Raw genomic sequence first — 13,234 nt, 5'->3', positions numbered from 1 at the left:
TCCCATGAGAGTTGTTTCAGGCTTCCTTTTGGCTTACAGAGAACGGATCGCGTCCATTCTCTTGAGATTCTCAGGTGTCTTCAGAAAAAGCAAAAGAGAAACTCCTGAGTAAATATTCCCAAATGGGCAGAACTATGTCACAAACCTTTATAGGCCTGGAGCTTTGTTTTTATTCACTTTCTATTATTTTATGTTATTTTTCCTGTCCCTCTGTGGGTCGGACGTAGCTTCCCCTCCTGATCTGGCCAATAAGGCCAGGTTGTGATTGACTCTACCTCGGACTGATCACCATTTAATTTGTGGAAAAATTAAACTGGACTTCCAGCTCTCTGTGAAAACAACTTTCTTTTACATCTTAGTCAGCTGACAGAGCAACTAGATTTTCCCCTCTTTTCATAAATTTCCATGTTAATTTCCTGCATAGGTGCCTAGATTTGCAAATAGTAACTTTGAAAATGAGTCTTAAATCACCTGTGGTTTTTGACAAACTCTAGGAGGGGTGGGTGACAGAAGAAAGAGCCACAGACGAAATCAATTCTAGCCAGAGGATGATGGAAATGGTGAATGAGGTACGTCGTGCACAGGCTCCAACCGATCAGGCTGATTTGACTCACCCATGTAGATAAACATACAACCATGGACATAATCTGACTCAACATACAGTCTAACTAAATGCAAAATGGAAGTGTTATCCCTATGTCATACGTTACATGAAACATCACTTGATAATACTTTACCAGATGGGGGAGGGGAGGTCTGTTGCAAAACTCAAAGAAGAAATGTGATTATTTCATGGTGAGCTGTGAAAGGTTGTTAGGATGACCTCTTGAGTCATCCTAGAAGGGAGTAGGAAGCAAGGCCCAGAGATGTTTCTCAGGCTCACTTGTAGAAAGTATGAGTGATCCTATCTACCTTCATAACAGTGCTATGTTACAATGCCAGTAGAGATAAAATGATACTTAAAATGTGAAGAAAATAGTTCAGAAATAGAATAGATGTAATAAATTTCTAAACATGTTCATTCCTAAAGATCAGATGAGCAGTTTATTCATTTATTCAGCAAAGTTTCATTGGAGCAGAAATTACCTAAGCACTGGAGGGACAAAGATGATTAAGACGTACTAATTTGAATTCAGTAACTAGCTATTGAGAATCTACTCTATGTTGGGCTCTGCTTTAAAAGCTGGAGATAGACCAGTGAACAAGACAAAGCCCTGGCCCTCCTGGAGTTTATATTCCTGTGTGGGATAAAAATGGTAAGCAAATAAATGTAAGGGAAATGGCAGGTAGTGTGAAATGTTATGAATAAAGATGTAGCAGGATACGTGATTAAAGAGGGACACTGTGCATGTGTGTTTGTGTTTTTGTGTGTGAATGTGTTAAATAACGTGGTCAATTGAAGCAGAAGAGGATCTGGGGGAATAGTGTCAGGCTGGGGGAAGAGCAAGTGTGAAGTCTTCAAGGAAAGTGGGATATTGGTATGTTTGAGGGATACCAAGAGGACTCATGTGGCTAGAGCAGAAATATTGAAGAGGAGAGTGAAGGGATGAGGGTGGAGAGATAATAGGGACCAAGTCATGGAGTTCCTTGTAGACCATGATAACTGATGGGATCTGAAGTGTGAGGGGATTGGAGGATTTGGGCCATGGATAGCTGCCCTACCAGCTATGTGGAGAACTGAGAGGAGGGTAAGGTTGGAAGAAGGGAATTGAGAGGTGAGCACAGTAGTTTAGATGAGAAATGATGGTGACTTGGGCAAGAGTGAAGCAATGTAGGTGATGAGAAGTGATGGGGCTCAAGATGTAGTTTGAATGTTGTGCTGATTGGCAGTAGGAAGGAATAATAACAAATGGTTTGAATGGAGAGGGTGAGGGGTATTGTCATAAGATGAAAGGAGTCACGGGTGATACCAAAGTTTTTGTTCTAAGCAACTGGGTGGAAGATGGTGGTCATATACTTGTATGGGGAACACTAGTGGAGGAGTAGATTGGCAGAGTTAAAGAATTGTTTTAACAGGTTAAGTTTGAGATATTAGATACTATTATATATTCAAATGGACAGTTGAAGCCTCAGAGCCAGAGAGCTAAATTTGGGAGTCAGTGGTATATAAATAATGTTCAAATCCATGAAACTAGATACAACAAACTTAGGCATGAGCAAAACAGAGAAGGGAACCGATGGACCAAACACTGAGGTGTGGCAGCGTATAGTGGTGGGGAAGAGATGGAGCAGGAAGCAGAGGAGATGGAGAGAGATTTGCCAAGTGAGGAGAATAAAAGCCAGGAGAACCTATTATCCCAGAAACCAAGCAGAGAGATAGTAACAAGACATAAAAAAGCCTCCAAGGCATCCAATAAGCTGATGACTGAGAACTGACCATGGGATTTGGCCAGACCCTACCCTCTCCCTCAGGAGCTCAGAGCATAGTGGGAGTGGGAAACACAAGGCAACAGATAAGTTGCTCTACATGGTTGAAGTCATCTTCTAGAAATGTACACAAATTTCTGGATAGGCTGAAGATAGAGCAAGGAACTCTCCTTATGCAGTCAAGGAAAGATGCGTGGAGGAGATGTACATTTGGGTGGAGGGGAAATAACTAAGATTCAGAAAACTTAAAAAAATTTTTTCTATCTGGATGTTAATTTTTTTTAATGAGGACTCATGCAACACTGATATTTCCCCTCTCAATTTGATATCCCAGTACTATTACTTTGTGCATATTTGTCAATTATCAATGCATGTGATAACTATATTATAAGGACAATGCATACATTTCATCAAATCCTACTCCATTTGATGGATACTATTAGAATTAAAGTTTTCTTTGTTGTATTCTTTATCTTTTAGTTACATTTTAATTTTCTTTCATAACTGTGTGCAAATTTAGAGAACTTATTCTTAATAATAGTAGCTGCTATGTACCTAGCACTTATCATGTATGGGGCACTGTTCTAAGAACTTCACATGTATTATTTATTTTGTGTCACAAACATTCCTAATGCCTTTATGGTCCTTTTTGTGTGTGTGTGTGATAATCGAAGCACAGAAAGGTTAAGTGATTTGTTCAAGGCCACACAGCAACGGCAGTGCCAGTATTAGAAGTGGGCTGTCGGGCTTCAAAGCCCACTGTCTGGTATGCCTCCAACCTTCTTGTTATATCTCTACTTTCCTGGGAGGGCTGCTGTTATGGAAACATTTTCTTCAAGGGATAGGCTCTCTTTGACTTGAACTGAATTTTTCTTTTTTCATTTAAGTTTATTTATTTATTTTGAGAGAGAGAGAGAAAGAGAGAGCACATGTGCATGGGCAGGGAAAGAGCAGAGAGAGAGGGAGTGAGAAAGAATCCCAATCAGGCTCTGCACTAGGACGCGGGCCTCGAACTCACCAACCCTATGGTTGAGCAGAAATCAAGAGTTAGATGCTTAACCAACTAAGCCACCCAGGCAGCCCTTGAACTGCAATTTTTTAAAGACTCAGTAATCCATTTGCTGCTTGTCATTCAGAATGGGCCAGTAGGACCCAGGGACTGGGTACTGGATACCCAGTGGGGAATTTTCCATGTGGGGAAGACAGCATTAGTTCATTGACAATTAGTTCATTGACAATTGACTGCAGGTTTTCATGTAACTGCAATAAGGATTTACATTCAATTAGCTCATACATGGGAAGGGCAGTAGTAAAAGGAACGTGTCTTTATGACAGAGAAGATCTCTTTATGAATGGAAATGTTCACTTCATTATGATCTTAGATATGTGAGGCTCATGCCTTCATTTCCTTTATCACCTAAATGAAAGCACATGACATGGTTACATACTTAGAAAGGTACGGAGTGTAAATCAAAGTAACAGTGTTTGGGAATGTCTACTATGTGCAAAGTACAGCTTTGGGTAAAGTGGCAGTGATTTCCTGAGAGGTAAAATCATGGAGTAGCCAAAATCTTTAAGATGCTTTGATGCTCAGCTAGGTATTATACATAGGGGATGAATCGCTGGAAACTACTCCTGAAATCATTATTGCACTATATGCTGACTAACTTGGATGCAAATTTTAAAAAAAGATGTTTTGGGGGCGCCTGGGTGGCTTAGTTGGTTAAGCTTCCGACTTTCGCTTAGGTCATGATCTCATGGTTTGTGGGTTCGAGCCCCGCGTCGGGCTCTGTGCTGACTACCAGCTCAGAGCCTGGAGCCTGTTTCAGAGTCTGTGACTCCCTCTCTCTCTGACCCTCCCCTACTCATGCTGTCTCTCTCCTAGAAATAAATAAAACATTTAAAAAAAAAAAGATGTTTTGATGCTCAAATAACAGTAAGTATATACACAATTGAAATACAAAATAATTTGGTCCTAGTGGAAACTAGTGGTAGTTCAGCCTTTGCTTGCCCTCTAATATTTTTTTATAGACTGAGTTTATCTCTAAAGTTGGTTTTATTCTCTTCCTTCCTCATACTGGACTGATAATTAGTTCAATCAATAGATGGGGATTGGGATCCATCATTTTCAAAAGCACTTGAGGCCTCTCTCTTTAGTATATTTTGGGCCCCTTCTTTTGATCTAAAAGTTGTTGAAATTAGGTACACGTCCGTTTTTCTTTCCTGGCAGAAAGAGGGTGTAGAATAAAAAACCTTTCTTAAGAAGTTCACACATCGGGGTGCCTGGGTGGCTCAGTTGGCTAAGCGTCTGACTTTGGTTCAGGTTACAATCTCATGGTTTGTGAGTTTGAGCCTCACATCGGGCTCTGTGCTGACAGCTCAGAACCTGGAGATTGCTTCAGATTCTGTGTCTCCCCCTCTCTCTGCCCCTCCCCTGCTCATGCTCTGTCTCTCCTTCAAAAATAAACATTAAAAATTTTTTAAAAAGTTCACATGTCACGTATCTTAGTAACTTACTGAAGTCCCAGGCCTCTTAATTTTAAGGGTTTTTTTCTCAGCATAAAAGTTTTCCTGTTCTCTTTATTCTGTTCTCATAAAAATGTTCTTCTCTTGGCATAGTCATTATATTTTCAGAAAAGCTTGAAGGAATCAGCATGAAAATTTGCTCTTAATTTTTACGAATATAGAAAAACCTTCTGGGCAGTGGATACTATTTTCACTGTGATTCTCTATCTGCTATGTAGTATTGTCATAAATCATGTAAATATAGGCGAAGCATGGGACTTAGGTGACTGTTTAGCTCTGGAAAAGAAGCTACTTCCTCCAGAAAGAGGATTTCAAATGGCCACAAAGCAAAGCCAACATTCCCACAGGTTTCCTGTGCCATTTCCCCTCTGCTGAACCCAACCGAAGCCAAGGCAAAGGAAGGGAAATTTTCCTCTTATGAAATCTCAAATCTTTGATAACTCACCAAGCTGATCACTCAGTTGAAAAAAGGCATAAAAGTAGTCTACTGTAAACTTGAAGAGTTTCATGAACTTGCTTTGAGAAACAATAAGATTTGTTTTGGAAATTAAGAGAAAAAGTAAGAATCAAAATGGAAAGAACCGAGATAAGCTATCACATTGTCAAGTACACCTAGAAACTTTAGAACATTCAAAAAAAAACCCCAATTAAGTTGTGTCTACAGTATTTCAACTGTCATGCCTTAAAATATTTTATGTCTGATTTAATCTTTTCTGGATATACTTTAAAATGATTCAAATTTCATTTTTATCTTTATTTTTACTTTAAAAACATATTCATTAAAGAGGTTTCTTTTACTTCAAGGTACAGATTGCCTAACAGATCATTAAAACCTTTTAATACCCCTCCCCCCCACCCTATCTAGAACCCCAGGAACATAAAATACGGTAGTACAGCATCAAATGAATTCATTAGAAAAATGAATGTTCTAATGTTTGTTAATTATACCATTTCATTTATGAAACGGCACGAGATAAATATATGAAAAGTGGCAAAAATAGCTCTTTCACCAGTTGTATGGTCAGTGATGACTTTTTTTTTTGGTGAAAAAACTTGTGCTGCAATTGCACTACATTTTAGAACGTTCACAGAAAAAGTTGTGGATCTTCAGGCCAACGTTGAGTAAGATCTCCAGTCCCAAAGCCTGGAGGAGCAGTTCAGGGTGTTTCCGCAGTGTTACTCGTTTGATTTAAGGGGGAAAAAGTTTTGGATACGAATGGCTGTACGAATTGCCCTAAGAGTTCCAGCAAAGACCTCGGCCGTGGGTCCCGCCCCGCTCTCTGGCCCCCGCCAGGCCCGCGCCCATCGCTGCCCCTGGAAATGAACCAGGCCCCTCCGAGGTTGGGGCGCCGCCGCTCACCCCGTGTGCAGGGACCGGCTCCGCGCCTCCTCTTACCTGCGTAGTGATCGAACACCGTGGGCACATACTCCTCCGGGAAGGCATCGTTGGCGTAGCTCATGAGCAGGCAGGTTTTCCCCACGGCGCCGTCGCCCACCACCACACACTTGAGCATCTTCTTCTCCTCGGGGCTGCTGCAGCCGCAGCCGCCGTCCTCCCCCTCCTCGCAGCTCATCCTGGCGGCTCCAGCTGCTGTGCCCCTGCAGCTGCTGTTCCTTCTGCTTCTCCCGGAGCCCATGGGGCGCGGGAAGCGAGGGGCAGGCTCCAGATCACTCTGCCTTACTCAGGTTGCCTTGGATTCCGCAGACCTGTTCCGGGCGGCTGGCACCTGCCCTCGTGCTTACCATGCTGGTCAAGAAAGGTAGCACACGTTGGGGAGAACGATTAAAAGCATCTGTCCCCTTTCCCTACACTTTGAGTTAAGAAACCCTCATTTTCTCTGAGTTCTAGGGGCTTCCTGCCAGTCTGGAAATTTCAACAGCCCGAGGGTTTCACTGTGCTCTTCCACTCTCCAGCCTGGCTGAAGACACGGCGGAATTCTGCTAAATCTCCCCCCTTTCCCACTTTACATCTAACATGGAGGAAAGCTGGGCTTTTTAGTGGAGTTTTCCCCTTGCTTCCTCCAGCTTGCGGAGTATCAGGAAATCATGGGTTTCCTGCTGCATTCCATATTAGGATCAGTGGGCTGGGGAAGGCTGCAACAATGGGAGCTCTGTGTGTGTGTGTGTGTGTGTTTGTACTTGCAGGGAACGCGGCCAGGGCATGCAGCGGAGAGGACACTAGGGGTCCCGCTGCAGACTTAAGTTGTCCGACTTCCTGTTTCATCTGCTGCTGGGGAGGCTGTTTGCCTGGGGCTGGCTGGGAAGAAGCTGACGAAAGATGGAAACTGGAGAGCGCTGTCTGCCACAGAAACAGAGGGAATGGCTTAAGTGAGCGGAGAGAACCACACCAGCCGTGCTAGGATAACATATGACATCATCCCTCGCTGAGTCACCAGTGAGAAGCTCTGCGGATTAAAAATGGACAGTTCTTCACGTACTTACGGGAGAAGCCTTAAGCAATTCATCCCGGCGATAGAGAAGAAACCCTTCCAGGAGTACATGGTTTCAAAAGGAAACGTTCTTATGGATCCTAGCTATGATGTGCGTGATCAGGTTTATGAGCTGCCACATTGAGCACAACGCTCAAATGGGTATTCCAGACACAGACATCTTTATGGTTGTGGCACATAAGAAATCAACCAGATGTGAGATGTTTGCATCTTCTTATTAGCGAAGAAACACACATGTGCTTGGCTCACACTCTTGGAAACAAGAGTATGTGGAAAGGCCTTATTGGTTTGCATCGGGTCCCCAAATGCTGCTTTTGCTCGGAAGGTTCCCTCTGTGATTTACTCCTATCCCCTTGGGTCAGCCTGGCCCTCTTCCATTATAAAGGAGCCATGGGCAGCTATTTTATTTGTCTGTTGGGTTGCTCAGAATGAAGGTCCTTTGAAGCCCTGTGTTTGATTAATGTACTTGGTCTTAGAGAAGACGTGGAACTCTACAAATGATTTTGACAAATGGATCATGTACTCTTTTTTTATGGGGGGAATCAGTTTCTTTGAGATTCGTGAGTACTTATTTTCAAGCATTTAGATTATCCAGTCAATTTGAGGAGGGTTTTTTTATGAAGGAGATGGGAGAAAAGTCTATTTTAATTGGTGGCTAACTATAATACATATAATGTGATAATACATAATGCAGAATATGTAGTATTATAATGTGTATATATGTAATTATACATACACATATATATGCTACGGTGTAACATATAGAGCTTCAAATTTCTTCTGTTTGGGATTAGAGTAACATTTGCTATAGTGCTTAGTATCCCAGTAGTTTTTTCCAAGGCTGTGTTGCCATAACAAACAACTCTCAAAACTCAATTATTTAAAGTAACACGTGTATTTCTTGCTTGCATTGTTATCTATTTTGCATATTTTTGTCACCCTCATTCAGGGACCTAGGCTGGTGGAGCAGCCACATTGAGAACATTGATGATCACCATGGCAGAGGAAGACATTAATGTGGTCAAGTGGCATTGGCCACTGAGAAGCTTCCTTCTCAGGGTGACATTCCTGCTTGCTTTCATGGACCAAAGCAAATCATGTACCCTGCTAGGTTCAGTGGGGTCAGAAGTGTGATCCTACTGTGTGCCAGGCAGGAGGGAGCCAACTTTTGGTGAATGACCTCAATAGTTTAGAGGTAGTTAGATAACAGAGGTAGTTTAGTTAGTTGAGGTTATACTAGCACTATGAAAGTTGAATTCTTTGTGTTTAGTGTCATGCAGGAGCATTTGAAGGCACCTGTGACTGCATGGGACTTATATCATTTTATTTTCGTTTGCTCTACCTGAAACATCTGGAATATGGGATAATACAAGTGCAACTTGAAAACTGAGGTTTTTCTTCCAGAAAACAACCTCAAGTGTGAAGGTGGCCGCCAGACAAATCTGTGCAGGTAACAGAGTGGTTGACAGTGTCAAGGACCCCAAACTGAAGATGAACAAGACCACTTTGAGCATAATGTGTGTTTGGCAGAACTTTGAGGGGGTTGATTGACCTCGTCCCTGAGATCAGGCAGTAAATACGGTGTGAGGTAAATATTCCCTTCTAATACGGAGTTCTCAAACAATGGCTGCCCAGCCTGGATTCTGACGCTACAAATATGCCTTGGCCCAATGAACACTCTGTGTAAGAGAAAACTGAGAAACTGGATTGGGTGAAATTTAGTTACATCTGTGTATAACCTAAACCTCATGCCATGAGGCACAGATACTGAAGTTCATGCCAATTGCTATATGACTACATATTGGGACATTTAAAAGACTGGAAGCTGCCAGTGGTGATCCTGTATCTCTAACTCAAAGGATTGGTACATCTGCCAGATTAGATTGTAGGCAAAGATGGGTCATGGCTATTGAGAATGTTGGCTATTTCTCAGAATAAACTTGTTTCATCACTGTTTACTGCTCCCAGAATTGAGTATTTATAAGAAAAAAATGTTTGAGACATCCTATGAAAAATGGCAAAAAAAAGTTAAAAATTTAAGAATCTGATGATTATATGGATCACACTGTGCATGTGAGAACAAACCTTTTTAAATATTGAAAGACCGACTTGAGCCAGAGTAACAGAATTTAAAGAAAGAAAAGACAATTCAGCGTTGTTCTTAGAGTGTCCATGAGTCCACGGAACTATGACTTCTTCCTTGTCCAGGTAGAATGATCAAGAATATGCTTTAATTCCAAAGATTTATAGTTATGAATTTACAAGTGGTATGAAAACCATTTGCTGAAACATTCTCAACCAGATGCCTGTGCTCTAAGGATCTTGGGCCATTCGAATGATGGAGGGGTGGTTTTGTAGCCATTAATTATTGGTTTACCTCGAGCACCAAGTTTACACAAACTTACCAGTACGTGGTAAAATCTTGTTGGGCGAGATTTCCTGCTTTTTCTGAGATCTCAATTCCTCTGCTCCTTCCTGTACCCTGGGCTTTGGCTTCACATGAATTTTCCCAAGTGCCAACAGAGCAGTTTTGCAAAACTTCTGACTCTTCTGATTGCTTTGTCTTTGTATGACTTTAATAAAAGTGCCCAGATTTTCTCCCCTGCCTATTTTTTTTTCTTTGTGATTGAAACTAGAAGTTGCACTGGGAAATAAGGCAATTGGATTGGATATTCTGATTCTGGATTCACCTCTACATAGGAAAACGTTTTGACTCCAGTCTCAGGAATGTGGGATGTGCTGTGGTTACGGTGATTCTGAGGTGTCCAGCCCAGTCACAAGTCACCCTCTGGTCCACAGAAAGCCCTCTCTAGGGCTGATGTGGAAATCCGGCCTCCAGTGGTGGGCAGGTGGGAGACAGAAAGGAGACGGAAAGCTTCTAGGAGTTCTGACCCAAATCTCCCACTGGGCCTAACCCTTAAGATCAGTTGGGGTGCTGCTAAAACTTAACAGGCTGTCCTAGGACTGGCTTGGACTGGAATAGCTGCTCCCCAACGTGGGGTGAGTCATTATTATCAGGAAACAGTGTAAACTGTGCCATTTTTGTTTTTTGTTTTTTTGGGGTTTTTTTGGTCAGACCACCTATACTCAGCCTCTAGTTATTGCCCATGTTATAATCATATATCATATGATATGATATCTTATCACTTACCAGCCACATTTTCTTGGATATGATCTTTTTATAGTTCTAGAAATGGCTTCCTCTTTTCTTTCTTGGAGGATTTTTCTTTTTTTGCCAAATCTCTTTAATTTTGATAGAAGTAGTTACTTGTGAATCTCAGGCAGGTGAAAGTTTCTTTCTGTCCTAGAAGAGGCTAATTTGGCCAGTAATGGTATAGATGTGTGTGTGTGTGTGTGTGTGTGTGTGTGTGTGTGTGTTCTGTATTTCACTATTGTATAGCCTAATTCTGAATACAAAACTTTGTTGCAACGTTATGGATGCTCTGATTATTAAAAAAACTTTGGCCTCCTTCCATGGAAACCCAGAGGTTAGGGATCTTTCAGGTTCCTACTATATGGAAAATCAGAGATAGTTAAGTTTAGAAATTTCCTCTTTGATTTCTGCTTTTCTAGATTGAAGAGGTATGTTTTAGACAGCAGACAAATTTAAGGTTGAGGTGGTGCTGAGTTGTTTCTCTGTCAAGGCCATGGAGCAGGAATAGCTTGTGGAAATAGTCATCTTAGAGTCAAACAAAGATCTTTTTTAAAAAAGTTTTTTTTTAATTAATTATTTTTTAAAATTTTATTTAAATTCAAGTTAGTTAATATATAGTGCAATAATGGTTTTAGGAGTAGAATTTAGTGATTTATCACTTACATATAACACCTAGTGCTCATCACAGCAAGTGTCCTCCTTAATGCCCATCACCCATTTAGCCCACCCCCCACCCAACACCCCTCTAGCAACCCTCAATTTGTTCCCTGTATTTAAGAGTCTTCTATAGTTCGCCTCCCTCTCTGTTTTTATCTTATTTTTCCTTTCGATCCCCTATGTCCATCTGTTTGTTTCCTAAATTCCATGTATGAGTGACATCATATAATATTTGTTTTTCTCTGACTGACTTATTTCACTTACCATAATACATTCTAGTTCTATCCACACTGTTGCAAATGGCAAGATTTCATTCCTTTTTATCACCAAGTAATATTCCTTGTAAATTTATATACCACATCTTTATCCATTCATCAGTTCATGGACATTTGGGCTCTTTCCACAATTTGTCTATTGTTGATAGCACTGCTATAAACATTGGTGTACATGTGCCCTTTCATATCAGCATTTTTGTATCCTTTGGATAAATGCCTAGTAGTGCAATTGCTGGGTCATAGGGTAGTTCTAGTTTTAATTTTTTAGAATCTCCATACTGTTTTCCAGAGTGGCTGCACCAGTTTGCATTCCCACCAACAGTACAAAAGGGATCTCCTTTCTCCACATCTTCACCAATATCTGTCATTGCCTGAGTTGTTAATTTTAGCCATTCTGACATGTGTGAGGTGGTATCTCACTGTGGTTTTGATTTGTATTTCCTTGCTGATGAGTAATGTTGAACATTTTTTCATGTGTCTGTTAGCCATCTGGATGTCTTCTTTGGAAAAGTGTCTGTTTATGTCTTCTGCCCCTTTCTTCACTGGATTATTTGTTTTTGGCTTTTGAGTTTGGTAAATTCTTTAGAGATTTTGGATACTAACCCTTAGTCTGATTATGTCATTTACAAATATCTTCTCCCATTCCATCAGTTGCCTTTTACCTTTGTTGAATGTTTCTTTTGCTGTGGAAAAATTTTTTATCTTGGGGCACCTGGGTGGCTCAGTCAGTTAAGCGTCCGACTTCGGCTCAGGTCATGATCTCATGGTTCGTGGGTTCAAGCCCCACGTCCGGCTCTGTGCTGATAGCCAGCTCAGAGTCTGGAGCCTGTTTCAGATTCTGTATCTCCCTCTCTCTCTGACCCTCCCCTGCTCATGCTGTCTCTCTCTCTCTCTCAGATATAAATAAAACATTTTAAAAAAGGTTTATATCTTTATCTCCTCTAGGATTTTGATGGTTTCCTGTCTCACATTTAGGTCTCTCACCCCATTTTGAGGTTTTTGTTCTGTTTTGTTTTGTTTGTGTGTGCTTGTTTGTGTGTGTGTGTGTGTGTGTGTGTGTGTATGGTGTAAGAAAGTAGTCCAGATTTATTCTTCTGCATGTCACTGTCCAGTTTTCCCAACACCATTTCCTGAAGAGACTGTCTTTTTTCCATTGGATATTTCTTCCTGCTTTATTGAAGACTTATTGTCCATACATTTGAGAGTCCATTTCTGGGTTCTCTAGTCTCTTCCATTGATCCATGTGTCCATTTTTGTGCCAGTACCATACTGTCTTGATGATTACAGCTTTGCAACAGAGCTTGAAGTCCAGAAGTGTGATGCCTCCAGTTTTGGTTTTCTTTTTTCTGGATTGCTTTTGCTATTCTGGGTCTTTTATGATTTCATTCAAATTTTAGAATGGTTTGCTTTAGCTCTGTGAGGAATGCTGGTGTTATTTTGATAGGAATTGCATTGAATGTGTAGGTTGCTTTGGATAATATTGACATTTTAACAATATTTGTTCTTCTAATCCATGAACATGGAATGTGTTTCCATTTTGTTGTGTCTTCAATTTCTTTCATAAGCTTTTTATAGTTTTCAAGTGTACTGATCTTTTACCTCTTCAAAGATCTTTGATGATTATTTCAACTTGTTAGTGATACATGCCCAAGATGCCCAAGGTCATTGCATTGGTCATCGTCTGAGTGGGAAAGCAACAGTGTCACTGCCACAGGCTGAACTTCTGTGTGCTCAGGGCTGTGCCACATCTTATTGCCCTTTTACATGTGGGATCTACTGAGGAAAGTGAGAGTTTTTCACCTCTG

At 41.1% G+C, this 13,234-nt stretch overlaps 1 protein-coding gene across 1 annotated transcript in view; it reads right to left on the bottom strand.

Moving 5' to 3' along the window:
• The window catches only part of RHOJ (ras homolog family member J), an 82,757-nt gene extending 75,881 nt beyond the window's left edge, over positions 1-6,876 (bottom strand). Inside the window, exon 1 of the mRNA XM_039242161.1 lies at positions 6,290-6,876. Coding sequence (XP_039098092.1) covers positions 6,290-6,530 — 241 coding nt within the window. The 5' untranslated portion in view covers positions 6,531-6,876. The remainder of the gene's footprint in view (positions 1-6,289) is intronic.
• Positions 6,877-13,234: the final 6,358 nt, after the last annotated feature.

This window comes from Hyaena hyaena, unplaced genomic scaffold, assembly GCF_003009895.1.
Source record: "Hyaena hyaena isolate Hyena2069 unplaced genomic scaffold, ASM300989v1 scaffold_208, whole genome shotgun sequence".
NCBI lineage: Eukaryota > Metazoa > Chordata > Mammalia > Carnivora > Hyaenidae > Hyaena > Hyaena hyaena.
Note: the sequence above shows the minus strand (reverse complement) of the source record. Positions and strands in the feature narration are given on the sequence as shown.